Here is a 13,096-nt window from a genome sequence, read left to right as displayed (position 1 = left end):
CAGAAGATTGGAGGAGATGAGAGTGGTGTGGCTGGCTTAGGATTAGGTTGGGTAAAATAGATAATATCCATTTTTTAACTTAGCAACTGCTTTTGTGACTGGTTAATTTATAAAATTGGTTATTAATTTAAAAATTAGCGACCGATTTAGTGACCATAACTTTAGCGACTGAATTAGTAACCAACCACGCTATTCTATTTACCTAAAAATCGGTTGCAAAATCGGTCGCTAAATTAAAAAATAGCGGCCGATTTTGTGACTAAGAGTACCAAGGACATTCCTTCTTTTGTTTTGGTTGCTAATTCGGTCGCTAAATTAAAAAATAGCGACCGATTTTTGTGACCATTTTTATTCTAGTTGTATAAAACTAGTCGGTCGCGATTAGTGACCGATTATGTTAGTCACTAAAATCAGTCGCTAAATTAACAATTAGCAACTAATTTAGCGACCATTAATTTAACGACTGAATTAGCGATCAAACAATTGTTCACCCTATTTCACTATCAGTTGCAAAATCGGTCGCTAAAATAAAAAATAGCGACCGCTTTTGTGACCAACGGTTCTAAAGACATTATTTCTGTTTTGGTTGCTAAATCGGTCTCTAAATAAAAAAATAGGGACCAATTTTAGTGACCGATTTTATTTTGGTTATACTTAAAATTTATTGGTTGCTATTAGCGACCGAATTTACTGGTCGCTAAAATCGGTCGCAGAATATAATTTAACGACCAATATTAATTTGGTCCTGAAAATTATGTATCGGTCGCTATTCCAGTACTTTTTTGTAGTGTCTCTCTGACTAAAATTAATTTTATTTTCTTAAAAAAATTCTTCATTATGATTTTTTTAGATAAGAGTAAAAATTGTAATTATATAGGCATAGACAAAATTAATAGAAAAATAAAATAAAAAATACTTTTTTGGTAAGAAAAAGATTAATTTCAACTAGAAAATAAACTAAATATTTAGAATAAAAATATAACATTTTAAATATTAAAGATAAAATTAGAATTTAACCAAAATAATATAAAGGTTAAAATAATTCTTCGTCCATAATTTTTTTTCTTAAAAAAATACATATATTACAATGTTTTTTCCTTTTTTCTAATTAGCATTCTACGTTTTGTTGTTGTTCGGTAAATTTCTTTGAGATATAGCTCATCCCGATGAAGTTAAATTTTATTTCTTCAGTTGATGAGATATTTTTCGGTAACAAAGAACACAAAACATAGGTAAGCAAAAGACACCTCGACATTTCGTGTAGCAAAAGAAAAATATAATTTTGTGAAATATAATTTATAAAAAAATTCTCTTTACCCCCTTAAAACTTTCTTGTTTTTATAAATTTATTACTAGACATATAATTATTTATCCAAATCTTTAGTTTTCAAATACGAGGCTCACTATTTTTTCAAATGATAATATACATGTCCATTGCTTTAGAATTATTTATGGTTATGACCGAATTATAATGCTAAGACTATAACATTTAAATCTTAGATCGGAAAGATGAGAGAGAGAGAAAGAGTGAGGGAGAAAATCTTGAGTGGGATAGAATTAGGAATTTACACATAAAGGATTTTAGGATTTAGAATCAAAAAGAGTATCAATGATTGGAAAAAGATTTTTTTTTTATTTTTGGTAAGATTTTTTTAAGAAGGAATTATTTCATTTATTTCATTGGACGGGGCGAATCAATGATATCTATCTAGTCCGAAAGCTGAAAAATGAAAAGGTATATCTATTTGTGTTTGTACGATATACGACGAAAGAAGGGGCGATACAGGCTATAGTAGAAATGCATAATATGATTTTAAGGGGAAAAAGAATCTCTGTAGGTGAGACTAGTATAGAAAAGTAATGGAAGGGAAGAACACAGGGATGCGTGAAGGAGACATTGTACGAATTGATGTGAAGAACAGGAAACCTCAAAAAGGCAAAGATCTTGCAAGAGTGGAAGAAACAAAAAAGGTTACATCTGTCAAAGACCTGCATGGAAATGGTTGGGCGAAGAAGATTGAAGTCCCAGTAGCAAAAGATAATTTTGATTGGTTGTTAAGGAGTTTAGTAGGAGAAACGACGTCGGCCATCAACTTCAAATCGATACAGAGAGTGATCAGTAAGAATCTCCCTCAGGTTGTTGAAGTTAGAGAGATTGGAGCGTACAAAGCTCTATTAGTTTTGGATATTATGAAGAATGCGGAGGAAGCATTTACTTTCAAAATGAATAGTCTCTTACAATTCTTTCAAAATGCATGGAGATGGGAGGAATCAAAATGTAGTGAGACTAGAAGAGTATAGTTAGAATGTTATGGAGTGCCTTTACATGTGTGGTCAGGGGAGACGTTCAATAAAATAGGGGGTCTATGAGGGGAAGTAGTCAAGTGTGATGAGGTGACAAAGTCCGCTTTATCGTTCAATGCTGGCCAAGTTTAATTGATACATGTGTTTTTGACGTCATTCATGAATGGATTCATATCACAGTAGGCACTAGTGATTTCGATGTGTTTGTAAAAGAGGTGGGACGTGAGGTATACGGAGAGAAATGTTTATTGGAAGATACAAGCAATATGTCAACGTGTGGAAGCTCTAGTTTAGTTGCCGATAGAATTTTGTTGAAGGCGGTGACTTGGGATCCGGCGGATTAGCTAATCATGCCATGGGCTATAGGCGATGTTGATAACAAAGGTAGAATGGTAACACGAGATATATTTTTGAATGAGTGCAATCAAAATAATTTAATTCCGAATTATGTGCAACGAAAAACTACTTCGTTGAAAATTAATGGAATTTATGAGGGAGTGGATTGTAGGTGATTTGATCGGGGGAAGATTGACTCGGAAAGAACAGTTACTGAGGAGCTCTTTGAGAAGGAAGGTGGGCCCAAACATGTGGAGAATAAGTCACAAGGTAGGAATTATATAAGCCACGGTTCAAACAATAAAGAGGCTAACAAGCATATAAGGCCAAGTATACTTTGGGCCATGAAGCTGGTGGGCCTATGCAAGAATGGGACCAGAAGGACTATTGAGAGGAGATGGGCCATTGGGTGGAAATTAGCTGCAACCACAACACGCCAAGCATGCTAGGCCGGGTCAGGAACCTTCTGGCGGGATCGGGTCAAAGCAGGCGGGCCGATGCTGGATTGGTGAAAGGTTGGGCAGATCAACACTCGCTCTCCCATGTGCAGAGGTTTGCGGATAGGTTCATGCTACGGCTGGGGATTTTTTGTGCGTTCCCAAGTGCGGTGGAGTGGTGTGGCAGATCGAGAAGCCTGGAGAGCACTGAACGATGGCCAACCTCCGGAGGAGTTTCACGCTGAGAGCCTAACACGACGGACTATGGTGGAAGGGGCTGAACGTGGGGAGGAACCGAAGGTGCAGGGTGGGACTATGGGAGTGAAGGCATTATTACTATGCATGGAGATCAACGAATAAAAGGCCATTTAACAGAGATCAATATGTCAGGGATAGAAGGTGAAGACGAAGTTGTGGGAGATGAAAATTTCAAACAGCTGGTTACAGAGGATGCTAGATCAGAAACTGAAATGGAGGATACAACTCGAAGTCCTGATCGAAGGCTGACGAGAGAAGAACAGTTAAATGAAAATAAGAAAACATGGCAGTTAGTAGAGGAGTCTGGTGCGGTTTTGTATGATGAAGATGCAGACATTATAGCGATTTTACAAAGTTAGAACAAAGTTATTGCGGCAAAAAAAGGATGGCAAAACAGAAGGAGAAAGCCAGGAGGAGCAGGCCCAAAAAACAAACCAAGGTGTGTAAAACTTTATTAAAATGATTTATAGTTGTTGGAATGTTAGAGGTTTATGAGGGGCTGGGAAGTTGAGTATGGTGAAAGAGTTGAGGAAAAAAGTATAGGTTAAATATGTTAGGACTTATTGAAACTAAGCGAGAGGTTGTGACTAAGTTTGATGTAGCACGATTGTGGGGTTATGACACTGTGGGCTGGGATTATGTAGAATCAGCAGGTGCCTCTGGAGGTTTATTATTAATGTGGGATGATTTGTTTTTTAAACGTTCGAATTGCTATAAAGGTGATGGATGGCTGTGCGTTGATGGTTTGCTGACAAAAAATAACTTTTACTGTGCATTCTATTTGGTGTATGGAGCTCAAGGACGGAATGAAAAACTGGTGATGTGAGAAGAGTTGAGCTATATTGTGGGCTTATGTCAGGTTCTATTTTGCTTCATGGGTGATTTTAATGAGATACTACGATTGGAGGAAAGGAAAGGCGCTGCTAGTTTACCGGCATCTACAAAAGACTTTAAGGATTGGGTGCAAGATTTACAGCTAGTAGATTTACTGCTATCAGATCGGAAGTTCACATGGTTTTGAGGTTGATCTTGTAGTCGCATTGATAGGATCCTTGTCAGTTTAGACTGGCTAGAGGAGTTCCCAGAAACTCAGTTGAAAGGGGGACCTAGAGGTCTGTCAGATCATTGCCTGTTGATCTTAGAAGATACAAGGGTAACTGTGGCCCTATAACTTTTCGAATCTTGGATTCCTAGTTTGCTCATAAATGGTTTCTGAGGATAGTGAAGGATGAATGGAGGAATTTAAGGGATGATTAGTTCACTAATAAGCTGAAGGCCTCAAGCAGAAGGCTCTTGTGACTTGCTGTGCGAAGTGGTATACTAGAAAGGAGATTCATTGAAAGCAGATGTCTCGATCTCAATATGCTAGAGACATGGACAAAAACACGAGGAACTTTCATAACTTGGCGTCGGCTAGAAGGAGGAACAACCGAATCGACTCCCTGTTAATTAATGGAAGGTTGGTGTAGAATCAGGCCAGAATAAAGATTGCGATCAAAGGGTTTTATAAGGAACTATATCGGCAGAAATATGCTCCTATGATTGGATTCCGTAATGGGTTGGTAAAGCAAATTGATGAAGAAGAGGCAGCAAGGTTAGAGGTTATGCCTTCGCCTGACGAAATACGACAGGCAGTTTTGGACTGTGAGTCCAGTAAAGCGCCAGATAGTGATGGATATAATATGAACTTCATAAAGAAATGTTGGGGCAAGATTGGCTAGGAGTTTGCTGCAGTTGTGTTGGTGCTCTTCCAAAGTGTGAGGTTACCAACGGATGCTAATATAACATAGGTGGTGCTAGCTAAAAAATTTGTGGAAGCAAAGGAAATAAAATATCTTCGGCTGATTAGTATGGCTGGTTGTGTGAATAAGGTGATATCGAAAGTGTTGGTGAGAAGAATGCGAGTAGTGAAGCCAGGTTTAGTGAGAGAAACTCAATCTGCATTTGTAAAGGGTCGAAAAATACATGATGGTGCTCTTATTATTTGTGAGACAGTCTAATGGCTGTAGTTGTGCAAGAAGAAGGCGACAATTATCAAGTTAGACTTTCAGAAAGGATACGACAGAGTAAGATGGAACTTTGTGTATATTGTGCTACAAAAGATGGGATTTGGTCTTAGATGGAGGACATGGGTAAAGGAATGCGTGACTACATCGTCTATGTCAGTGTTGATAAATGGGTCACATCCAAGCCTTTCAGAATGAAGAGAGGTCTTCGACAAGGAGATCCTCTTTTACCCTTTCTGTTTGTTCTGTTTGTTGACGTCTTGCACAGGATGGTAGGTGAGGCAGTCAGAAATAGACGCATCTCTCTACTGCTGGTTAGAAGGGACAACATAGAGTTGTCACATCTCCAGTTTGTAAATGATACAATTTTATTTTGCCCACAGGAAACAAAGATAGTCATGAATTATAAAAGGCTTCTGCGTTGTTTTGAGTTGATGTCTGAGTTGAGTATTAACTTTGATAAATCAAACTTAATTTCAATTAACATAGATAAGGTGGAAGATAAGCTCAGCTTATGGAAAGTGAAGTCTCTCAACAAAGCTGGCAAACTGGTTCTCATAAAATCTGTTTTTAATAGCTTGCCGGTTTACTACCTTAACTTGTATAAGAAGCCAAAGTCAGTGGCAGCAAGACTAATTGGGTTACAGAGGAGGTTCTTAAAGAAGATGGGAACAACAGTATACCACTTGTGAAATGGAAGCTGGTGCAAGCTCTGAAAAAACTAGGGGGTTTAGGGGTGGGTGATGCGTTGATCAGAAATACATCGCTTCTGTTCAAGTGGTGGTGGCGCTTTTCTAAGGAGGATTGTCCGGTGTGGAAGAGGGTTGTATGTTCTCGTAAACAGTTGAACGCAAGTATAATGTTATCTAAACAACCATTACCAACAAGAGGTGGCTCGTGGGAAGATATATGCCAGCTTAATATTCATGAGCAACAAGTGAGAGATAAGATTATCAATGGTCTGTCTATGGAAGTGGAAAATAGAAGAGATATTCAGTTTTGGAAGGATGATTGGTTACAAAGTGGCTCCCTGAAAGTAAGTTTTCCGAGGCTCTGTCACAGGGGGTTGTGGATTCTGGGATGGGTTAGAGTGAGTTTGGATCTTTCAATGGAGGAGAGATTTATTCCAATGGGAGTTAGAGCTTCTCAATCAACTTCATGACCGATTAAGACTAGTTAGACTTTTGTCTAATAGAGAGGATACATTTATATGAAAATTTGACAAAACATGTGTTTTTCTACTAACTCATTTGTGCAGGTATTGGAGAAAGAGATTATCTCGGAAGACATCATAAGCTACAGCTTCACTAGTATCATATGGAGAAGATTGGTTCCTCCAAGAGTTGAACTATTTGCATGGTTTGTCTTAGTAGGAAGGGTTAACACTAAAGAGAGGTTGAGTAGGCTAGAGATTATTCATCATAGTGATAATATTTGTGTTTTATGCAAAAAGAATGTAGAATTTGTACATTATTTATTTCTTGGATGTGAGTTTACATGACAGGTGTGGTGCGCTTGGTTGATGTGTGCTGATAGAGTTTGGGTTATTCCGATTTCCGAGGGCTGTCAAAGGGCTTTTTGAGAGTTGGACCTGATCGTAACACTGAGCATAAGAAGTGGTTGATAGGTTTCTTTGTGATTATTTGGAATATTTAGTTGGAACGGCATAATAGAGTATTCCAAAAATCAAAGACAACTGTTGATGGAATGATAAATAGGTCGTTTTTGAACTATAGAGAGTGGTGTAGTGTTGATCGGTTTGGTTGTTGATGGCTATGATGGAAATGACAACGGATTATACTTCGTTTACTTAGTTCATTGTCTTGTATTTTTAGTTGAATTTTGTACTTTTTACTTGTTCCACTCTATTGGGTCTAGCTTCTTTTATTAAAAAAAACATTTGAATCTTTTTAAATTTTTTGTTTTTAATTGTTAAGTTAAAAAAATTACACTTTAATTTTTTATTAACTAATTATTAACTAAAAAAATCTCTAATTAAATCTAAGTAATAAGAGTTGAAAAAGAGTTATAATTTGAGTAATATATTACATAGTTAATTATTTTAATTTATAGTTAATATGTAAGTAAGATAGGAGAAACAAATTGTTTAAAAAAAAAAAACAAAAAAGAGTACATTAATTAGAAAACTATTAGTCGTTTAAATCCTTTTGTTATTGAACTATAGAATTAGAAAAATAATTTAGTGGAGAATCCAACATTGCAATTTGTGCCTTGCTGCTGCTCTCTCTGTTCTCACTGCCCCTTGATTCTCTCTTGTAGACTCCACCAAACAGGAATTATGGATCCTTGTAGCTACCTCCCTCTAGTGCTTCTATTGAGGTGCATGAATGAGTGATGGCTGATGTATGCATCAGAACTCTTGTGCCTAGTGTGTTCTTTGGACGGCTCTGATCAGTCCATGTGGCATAATAGTACGAATAGGTAGGGCCACTCTTCACACGTGTCATCCGTTTCCTACCCTAGATGATTTCCTGATGACATTACCCTCATGCATGAACCGTGGTTTTCATTGCATTAAAGATGAGAAGTGGCTACCTACTAGATATTTCTAATTTAATTTTTGTATTACTTGTGTGCATTAAAATTTAAATTATTGTTATAAAATGATTAATGTTACTTTGTTTACGGGTATTTTGTTTACTTTTCCATATTTATTTGAGTACATCCTGAGTTTTAATTTCAAAATAATACATAAATAACTAAATTATTGAGTCATCATCATTACTATTCATTAGTTACTACTTAATTCCTCTCCTAGTTGGAGTCACACATGCTGCCTATATAAAACCCCATGCCCGTGGGTCATATGAAAAACACACACAAATTAACAGTTATAATAATATAGTGTATGTGCATGATGGGAGCTTCTGTTGATCCTCTGGTAGTAGGGCGGGTGATTGGGGACGTGATAGACATGTTCGTTCCGTCTGTAGGGATGTCCGTCTACTACGGCTCAAAGCACGTGACCAATGGGTGCGACATCAAGCCTTCCATGGCTACAAGCCCACCCAAGGTTACTCTCACTGGCGGCAACATTCACAGCCTCTACACCCTCGTCAGTGGTCTCTCGTTAATTAATTACCATGCATGCTACATTAAATTATCATTTTCAACTCACTTTTATTTCTATTTTCAACTCATTCATAGGTTATGACTGATCCAGATGCACCAAGTCCTAGTGAACCAACCATGCGCGAGTGGCTTCATTGGTGGATGCCTTTCTACTGCTCTTTACTCTTTCTCTCTTTGCCCTTGACTGTACCATTCCTCCTCTTTTTGCCCTTAACTGTACTCGGCTCTTTACGCTCTTTAATTTGCAATTTACAGGGTCGTTGTTGACATTCCTGGCGGTACAAATCCCACCCAAGGTATCATTCATTGTAATCAACACAAATTTAATATAATCAACCTTAGCCAGCATGTTTTTTTTCTTATTTTGTTTGTTTTCCTCTTCATCAACTTGGATGTTACTCATGTGTTACTTTTTCTTTTAAATCATTAACATGAATAATTTAGAACATAAAATTTTGTTCAACATACTCTAGATATTTCAATCCAACAAATAGTCCTCCTGTTATACCTATGTCATAAACTCAAATTTTAGTATTTTTTTAATTTTATTTTAAATGTACAACTTAGATGACGCGTGTTTATTAATAGAGTATTCTCACTCAAAGCAATGACACGTAGAACAAATTACGGTAGTCATCCTCATCATATTGCTAAAGTCTATATAGTAATTATTAATATATAATAATTAAAATATATGCTCCGAAACAAATTGTAGATCAACTTCCTCCAAAATTTAGCTATATTTATTTATTTAGGTTGAATTAATTGTAGCATGCATGTTTATTTTATATATATATATCCGAAAAAAAATACATGTATGAATTCATGGCAAGCATGCATGTGACTCAGGAAAGGAGATAGTAGCTTATATGGGACCTCGGCCACCTGTGGGAATTCACCGATACATACTGATATTGTTTGAGCAGAAGGAAGTTTTAGGGGGAGTGGAACAACCAGCTGCACGCGCGAGTTTCAACACTCGCTATTTTGCCAGACAATTCAATTTAGGACTTCCGGTCGCCACAGTTTATTTCAACTCCCAGAAAGAGCCTGCTTCTAAGAGACGTTGATCATTCTCAATCAATCAACTATATATGCATCATCCTCCTTAAATTAAATAATGAGAACCATGTTAAGAGTGTTTACATACAGTCATAATATATGTAATTACTTAGTATTATGTACTCCTTTAATTTTCAGTATTGTTATTAACTAAATGTTAAGCAAGTATGTTTTATCTACTCTTCTACAACAAGTATATGCTTTTTGGTATAATAAATCGATATAAGAAATTATAAATATAGATATAGATATAGATTTCTGTCTTTGTACTTTTTCTCTTCTTAATATTCATCCACCTATATAAATAATTACTATCAATATAAATTAAAGATCACAAAAAACACAATTACATAATGCATGCAACTTTTTCTTTCAATAAATAATTAACTAATAATTACATATTTTCATAAAAAAATATGAAGTGATTGGATTATATATATTATAATCTAAGTTCACAGGTGTTGATACAGTATTATTAACATTTGTTATTGATACCTAATAAAAAATAATGTGAATACACTAATATATAATTTTTACAAATTTTTAAAAGTAAATAATTATTTTTAATTAATAATTTTTTTATAGACAATGAGACATATTTATTTTTTGTTAAATATAATTTTTTAAAATTATTAAAATTGTTATTTTTAATTTTAAATTAAAAATTAAATATTTGAACAATTTAAATAATCAACTTTATATTTTAAACTGTATATCTAACTAATTTTGGAATAAAAATAAAAAAATTATTTGGAATAAAAAATTAAAATAAATAATATTTATTTAAAATAATGTATAATTTAAGCAATGCATATTCAGTTATACTAGTAATACTCTAAACATATTTTATATAAAAACACAATCATTAGGTGCTTGAAATAAAATGTACTTTTCATATAATATAAACTTGAGTAAAATATTAAATTGGTTTTTTATATTTGGATCTAATTCTGATTTGTTTTGTAAGATTTAAGTGTTATATTTAAAAATAAATTTTTTTTATTTAATATCAAATTAAAAATTAATGTTTTTCCTTAAAGAAGATGTATAAATTCGAGAGTATCACAGTAAGTTACTGACCTTGGTTCAAGCACATGGAGAACATTATTTGAAAAAGTTTGTAAGAATTCCCTCGACAATCGAAGTGTTTGGTTATATAAGTTTTTTGGTACTGAGTTTCACTAATTATTTAACATTGACTTTGCGGGCAGGATAATTAAATGAAATATTTTTAGATTCAAATAGGATACTTTAAATTTTAAGGACTAAAACAAAATTATTTCCAAATATAGATAACTAATTTAGTACTTTACCCTATAAATTATACTATAATTTGGAGTTCAATTACTAAATGAAATTATCTTCCATAAAAAATATTTTGATTATATGGTTAAACAAAATTAGACATTTGTATTTTTCTTTTATGTAATTTCAACCATGATGAGCAACATTATTAAGTGTTATTAAGGTCAATTATCTAGTGTCATGTCACATTTGAGTGCATTATCTAAATAAATTAAATAGCTTACATTCTCTCCAGTAAGCATAGGAAAAATACTGCTAATAAAATGCAGGTATTGTTAAAAATAAAAGTTATTGTCAAAAAATTAGCATCTTAACTTTCAAATAGTTCTCCACTGAATATACTACTTATTGAAATTCGATGATGTCATTTTCTGTGAATTTCATTGCTTTGAAAATTCTGATGAATCTTTTTTTTTTTATTTAGACTGACTCGAGAGCAATTTCAGATTTCCTTTGAGTGCTGTATAATAAATAAATAAATAAATAAATAACACTATTTTTACGTTAGAAGTATTTGTATGTAATAGATTATGTTTTTATTTTTTTTTTGTAATTAAAGGCACACTTCGATAGAACTAGCAACTAGTTGGTGGTTGCATTTTGAATTAGTAAATATTTGAGGTTAATGCTTAATGATAATTAAAAAAAATAATGGTAGAAAGTCTTCCTTTCAAATAATGTATTTATTTTTTGATTAACAAGTGAACATAAGTAAATTTTTGTACACTTATTAACTGCTATTTATATACCTGCTTATTTAAGATTTTTCACATGCCAAATAGACGTTGCAAGTTGCAACAACACATAGGACAAGTATATCAGTGGTGATGATAAAAGATTTTCATGCTAAACCTTGTGAAGCAAACACTTCTTGCAAGAAACTCAATTTCGCTGTGAGTTCGACCTTGAGAATAGTATAATACAAAAAGACAACTAAAAAAAATGTTTATAGTAAAAATGATCTGTATATAAAGCAAAAACAATATTTAAAAAACTCCAAATTTTTAAAAATATTTTTCATCGTGCTTTCAAAGAAAAAATTAGTACTCACATGCTACATATTAAGAAAAAGGTAAAAATATAATATGTGCTAATTTTAACATACCAAAAGACTCAAGGTCGAACAGACAACGAGATAGAGATTAATACAGCAAGAGAATGTGCACTTTACAAAAGAAAGCATAGAAATCACTCACCCAACATTTATGTATTATTTATCAACAACAGTCAGTAAGAATTTGGGCGGCTTTATTCTGGATTCAGAGGAAATAACATAACATAATGATGCATGTGTTGCTCTCTATAGAGAATTTATATAGAATGTTTGTGTTGTGGTGGAAGGTGCGATTTCATATGTTAGTGATCAGTGAATGTAGTAATGGATATATATACTAAAGTTGAGAGACAACGCAGCTAACATTAATTGACTTTTAGGTATATAATATAATACTTATTCTTAGAAGAAAATAAAAATAAATTAGTAATCAATCAGCAAAAGATTTATACATTAATAAATTTAAAATTATACATCCTAAATATATGTGAATTAATTATTAATTGATTTTTATTATTTTTTTCGTATTTATTATACCTGTGTGAAAATAAAATAGTAGACCGATAGATATAAATTCATAAATGAAAAGATAGATAACACATACATGCATGTGGTAGATGCAAGAATTTCAAGAACTGAGGCGTTGAAGAGTAAATGGAAGAACACAACTACTGTTGCTTCATATCATCTATCAACCACACCCACCACACTTCCTTTGCTACACCCACCCACATGCCTTTCTCTAACCAATGATATTATATTCAAATTAACCTCACACATATATTATATTCAAATTAAGTAATGATATTATATTAATGAATTATGACTTTTAATCGTTACTCTTATCAAATAGTAGAGTTTAATTAAGTTTGTCCAACAATTGATTAAAAAATTGATCATTTTTCTTCTTTTTATGGTTGATTCAAGGAAATTGCAGTGATTTAATGGAAGTATCACCAGTTACACTATTGTTTTAAGAATTTTGTTAGAAAGATAATGAAAAATTTTAAAAATGAGTATAATAGATTTTGAATTTGGACTAATACAAAGAAGAAAAAAAAAAGAAACTCAAACGGTTATTTTATAAATTAACCATTTCAACTCTAATTTGTCAAAGAATTTACCCAAATATCCTCTTCCTTCCACTTAAATTGTCTACTATCCGACCTTTATTAATCATTCCACCTCTCTAGTCTTAAAAGCTCTTTTATCGGCTATCAAACAACCATTCATGTAATTAT

At 33.4% G+C, this 13,096-nt stretch overlaps 1 protein-coding gene across 1 annotated transcript; it reads left to right on the top strand.

The window, feature by feature from the left end:
* Positions 1 to 8,153: 8,153 nt before the first annotated feature.
* Positions 8,154 to 9,675, top strand: LOC107481895 (protein MOTHER of FT and TFL1). Its single transcript, XM_016102247.3, has 4 exons — positions 8,154 to 8,417; positions 8,510 to 8,571; positions 8,690 to 8,730; positions 9,284 to 9,675. The coding sequence occupies exons 1-4, from the start codon at positions 8,211 to 8,213 to the stop codon at positions 9,502 to 9,504; spliced, it is 531 nt and encodes a 176-aa protein (XP_015957733.1). The 5' UTR covers positions 8,154 to 8,210; the 3' UTR covers positions 9,505 to 9,675.
* The last annotated feature ends 3,421 nt before the right edge of the window (positions 9,676 to 13,096 follow it).

This window comes from Arachis duranensis, chromosome 3, assembly GCF_000817695.3.
Source record: "Arachis duranensis cultivar V14167 chromosome 3, aradu.V14167.gnm2.J7QH, whole genome shotgun sequence".
Classification (NCBI taxonomy): Eukaryota; Viridiplantae; Streptophyta; class Magnoliopsida; order Fabales; family Fabaceae; genus Arachis; species Arachis duranensis.
This window is presented reverse-complemented; position numbering and strand designations above follow the sequence as displayed.

Excerpts from the sequence above, each read along its gene's own strand:
- LOC107481895 (XM_016102247.3), top strand. The coding sequence starts at position 8,211 with ATGTGCATGATGGGAGCTTCTGTTGATCCTCTGGTAGTAGGGCGGGTG. Across the intron at positions 8,572-8,689 it reads ATGCGCGAGTGGCTTCATTG|GGTCGTTGTTGACATTCCTG; the intron begins GTGGATGCCTTT and ends TGCAATTTACAG. Across the intron at positions 8,731-9,283 it reads CGGTACAAATCCCACCCAAG|GAAAGGAGATAGTAGCTTAT; the intron begins GTATCATTCATT and ends CATGTGACTCAG.